The sequence below is a fragment of the Chiloscyllium plagiosum genome, unplaced genomic scaffold (assembly GCF_037043375.1).
Source record: "Chiloscyllium plagiosum isolate Xiang-an unplaced genomic scaffold, Cpla_swu_hap1 HiC_scaffold_1, whole genome shotgun sequence".
Lineage (NCBI taxonomy): Eukaryota > Metazoa > Chordata > Chondrichthyes > Orectolobiformes > Hemiscylliidae > Chiloscyllium > Chiloscyllium plagiosum.
The window spans coordinates 75,913,890-75,918,049 of NW_028270139.1; the positions used below are offsets into that span (position 1 = coordinate 75,913,890).

At 39.9% G+C, this 4,160-nt stretch overlaps 1 protein-coding gene across 1 annotated transcript; it reads left to right on the forward strand.

Annotated features, from left to right (window-relative positions):
- The first annotated feature begins 1,302 nt into the window (after nt 1-1,302).
- gsx2 (GS homeobox 2) lies at nt 1,303-3,896 on the forward strand. Its single transcript, XM_043690991.2, has 2 exons — nt 1,303-2,443; nt 2,957-3,896. Exons 1-2 carry the CDS (start codon nt 2,071-2,073, stop codon nt 3,295-3,297), a joined length of 714 nt encoding a protein of 237 aa, XP_043546926.1. The 5' UTR covers nt 1,303-2,070; the 3' UTR covers nt 3,298-3,896.
- The last annotated feature ends 264 nt before the right edge of the window (nt 3,897-4,160 follow it).

Genomic DNA, 4,160 nt, shown 5'->3' on the forward strand with positions numbered 1-4,160 from the left:
AATCGCAGAATTTCAGTCTGAAGGTCCTTTCAGAAAAGCCGTGTAAAGCCCCAGGTTGACCCGTGAGGTCCCTGGCGCAGACCAAAATCGTTAATTATTGTCACAAGATCTAGGATTAACGCATTGCTAGGATATTTAATTGCTTGTTAACATACACTAATCCGGGGCCTGATAAACACTTATTAATTGAATGATAATCACAAACAAATAGTGCAATCATCATTTACACTGCTAATTCATAAAAAGTGAATTGTCGACCATAAATGAAGTTCCTATATGGTGTGTGTTCTTCTTGTTGAAATAAATTATAACTATTTAAAGTATCACCGTTGTCAGCTTTAATATTAACTCGATTATTTGAAAAGCTGTGTTATAATAAATGTTAAAGTCACTAGTTAAGATTACAAATGACAATTTGTATTGAGTGTTTGCTGTCAATCGAATAGACTAAAGTTGTACAGCGTGCCGCAGTGTCTGCTCCTCTAAATATTCAGTCTGTCAGGCTAAAAGGATTCCTTTTAACAGACCTTCTGACGTTCTGATCAACACGGATTCGTTATAGCTGGATGAAACCGTTCCAACCCGCAATCGTATTTTGAGTTTCTGGATACCACCGGTTGTTGGTGGAGTGACTCAGTATGGATTCCAGACAGACTGATAAACTTGTCCAGTTCTTCCCAATGCCTTGCTGTTTAACCGTTAAATATTCAAGCGGCGCGCTTTTTCAAAATAGTCATTTGACCAGACACCGGTGAATTCTTGTACACTTCAAAATATTTACCAGAGCCCTTAAAGTGGACTTTCAATCTTCACGGGCAGATTCGCAATAGATGCCCGTGCTGTTTTATTAATTTCCCTGTATGATGCTTACTTCTGAATGCGATGCTTGTAGAGGCTATAATCTGCATCAGACGCACTCAGATTACTTCTCTTACCATTGATCATTTCTTTGGCAATGCAGGGCACATTACTTGTATTAACCCCTGAGCAGATCATTACATCAATCGTTCGTGCATGTAAAATCGACGTCATTCACTTTATTCATTTTATTCAAAGCCGCTCCAAGTTGTAAGGGGACAAACAGACGAAGGTCACCTGCAGCTCCTGGATTATAAATAACGCAGACGGGCAATAATCATTCAATTGCGCCGAACTCAACACCAAGTCAGTGGAGAGACAAGTCTTCAGTCATTGTCACGAGATTTCAAATCACTTTCAACTGACTCTTTGTGGAAGGGCAGCGTTTATTCCAGCCACGCTCCGTAAATGGTTGTGAACTTGCGTCTATAGGACAGAAAAACTGGATGCTAATAACGCTTTATGAATTTTACATTCCCCGTTTTTCAAATGCTCCGTTCTTCACACAGACCCCGAGGAACCATCTTTATGGTCAGCTCTTTTGATTTTCTTCTGTGAACAGTTTGTTCTATTTTCAGTGGAGATTTTCCGAGCACATAATGAAAAGAAGAATTCATGTTGCAACAAAACGTCACGACAGAAATGAAATGTATTGCAAAAATAGCAATACAATTACAGGACAAGCAAGAGATTTAAAGAGAATTGCTTTAATCATCCACAGTCATCTGCACATCTCAAGAAAAAAAAACAGCCAAAGAGTCAGAAAGTGTTCACTGGAATAATCCATTCCCTTTTCCAATCAGTCAATTGAAAGTGATTTGAAATCTCATGACAATGGTGCTGTTATCCGCAGCTGGGTTAACTCGCGCTGTGGAGCTTTGCTTTACATACTGAGCAAAATTACAAAACACTCACTTAAAAAGTTTTTTGTTTCTTGTTTTGTCAGACTTTGATAGTGTGTCTCAAGGGGTTGCCTGACAAATGGGGAAATGTTGATCTCCGGCTCTTTATAATCACGTGTTAATAGTTCACTGGCAACAGAAAAAAAAGCCTTGGAGCAGGACGCACACGTGGGTGACGTTCAGACCAACCATCGCCAGCGACCCTTTTGTTTAGCCTCCAACATAAGTACCTTCTGACTCTCTCCCTGCCGCAGTGTATACTGAACCCAGCAACCAACAAAGCTAGGCAGAGCCAAGGAGAATACACGAAATGTCTCGATCGTTTTACGTTGATTCCCTTATCATCAAAGATTCTGCAGTGCGACCTGCTCCTGTCTTGAACGATCACGGCCAAGACTTTCTGATTCCTATAAGCGTCCATTCTCCAACCATGATGTCGGTTTCTGGTCCCGTCTGTCCGTCCAGAAAGACGGGCACTTTCTGTGTCTGCCCCCTCTGTGTCACGTCCCATATCCACTCATCCCGGAGTGGAATCCCGCTGCTGAAAAGCCAGTTCCCAAATGGAGACCCCCAGTACTGTCAACGAATCAACCAGCAGTCAAACCCTGGGCTCGGGCATCCACCTGTATGCACACCCACTTACAGCGTAACAGACCCTAGGAGATACCACTGTCTAACTGTGGGTATGTACATCTGTTTCAAACAGTGAACGGGTCAGACACCTGAGGACAGTTGCGAGTTTAACCTGATTGATATGTTGAGAGAGGAGTGTGCCAGCAGCACACTGATATTTTATTGCAAGTTTAATAATTAGCACAGTATAACTGCACTTAATATTTAATGTTGATTTGAAGAGTTTACTGAACTCTCCATAGATAGCAGCTAATATGTTTAAAACAATAGCTTCAAAGAGACTAACGGTTACTAAATGATCCAGTGCCCTAGGATTTATAGAATGAAAGTATTTGTCCAAACGAAATTGGCAAGTTGAGAATTTAGATACCAAAACACAACTGTAATTCCAGAAGCAGCATTTTTTTTTGCAAAGGCCCAGTTTCATTATATATCTGAATAATATCTATTTTCAAGGCTCAGCTATAAGCAATATGTTATATCCTACTATTGGCGCCATAGAGTTTATTTTTCCCTTTGCAATTTGCCTTTCCATAGTTGTTAATGTTGCATTATGTACACAGGTACTGAAAATAACAGTCACCTACAGAACGGCAAACGGATGAGAACGGCTTTCACTAGTACGCAACTCTTGGAGCTCGAGAGAGAATTCGCCTCCAACATGTACCTATCGAGGCTTCGCAGGATTGAAATTGCAACCTATCTGAATTTATCTGAGAAGCAGGTTAAGATCTGGTTCCAGAATCGGCGCGTTAAACACAAAAAGGAAGGCAAGGGCACCCCGCGTAATGCGCACAACGCCTGCAAATGTAGTAGCCAAGGGCACTGTCTGCGCTCAGAGGACGAGGAATCCCTTTCACCTATATCATCAGGGAAAGAAGACAAAGATATGTCACCTGCATAGTGGACAGACGTGCAAAGTTTAAAAGTTTACAGACTTGTTCAATTCTGTATTCCCTCAATGCACTTATTGTATTTCACTACTTAAGATTTTAGAATAAGGTCCCTTGCTGCAGTGTTGTTGTTGCAATTGGTTATGTGCCTGCTCACTGTCCTGGTGTGATTGGATTCACTGTAGAATTATACCGAGATGGAGCATGCAGCAATTTCATTCACATCCCGGGTCTCGAAGTGTTCACACAGTATGATTAAAATAGATAAACATAGACTTCCCTTTATGGCCAACATCATTTTGTTTGAATCGTTGATGAGTTATTTTGCTCCGAAAGCAATTGTATAGCAATATTGGCCTAATTTCTTTTATAAGAATAAAATTATCGAGCGTTTTGCATAAATACTGTATTTTCAAACCCTGATTTCTGTAAAACACACAAAAAAGAGGCCTATGTAAATGCTCCGGCTCCTTAAGAACAACTGTAGGTTGAATAGGAGAAACTGTAAATAGTTAGCTGGTTGGCACATTGCTGTAAAATGTCACGGTTAAACTTCACTTATTGTGAATAGTTTTATATGACACTTATATTTATATTTATTTAAAATAAAATTTTGATGTTTGAAGAAACTGTTTTCTTTAAGATTTAATTTGCAGAGATAAAGGTTAACAGGAACAAATGAAGCATCCTAGAATCACTGAGACAATTTTCATGATTTATCTCTTCCTTGGTTCATTTCTATTGCATTTTGGACATTAGGGAAACTAATGGTTTCCAGCAATACAATTTCATAAAACGTCCAATTTAACGCAGCGCTGGGGCGGAGAAATTTGCCATTTAATAAACTTACTGTAAACAAAAAGCGAATTCGGTT

Bases quoted from the DNA above. Each gene is read 5' to 3' on its own strand.
- gsx2 (XM_043690991.2), top strand. From the start codon at position 2,071: ATGTCTCGATCGTTTTACGTTGATTCCCTTATCATCAAAGATTCTGCA. The intron at 2,444-2,956 runs GTATGTACATCT...TTATGTACACAG, and splicing joins ATACCACTGTCTAACTGTGG to GTACTGAAAATAACAGTCAC.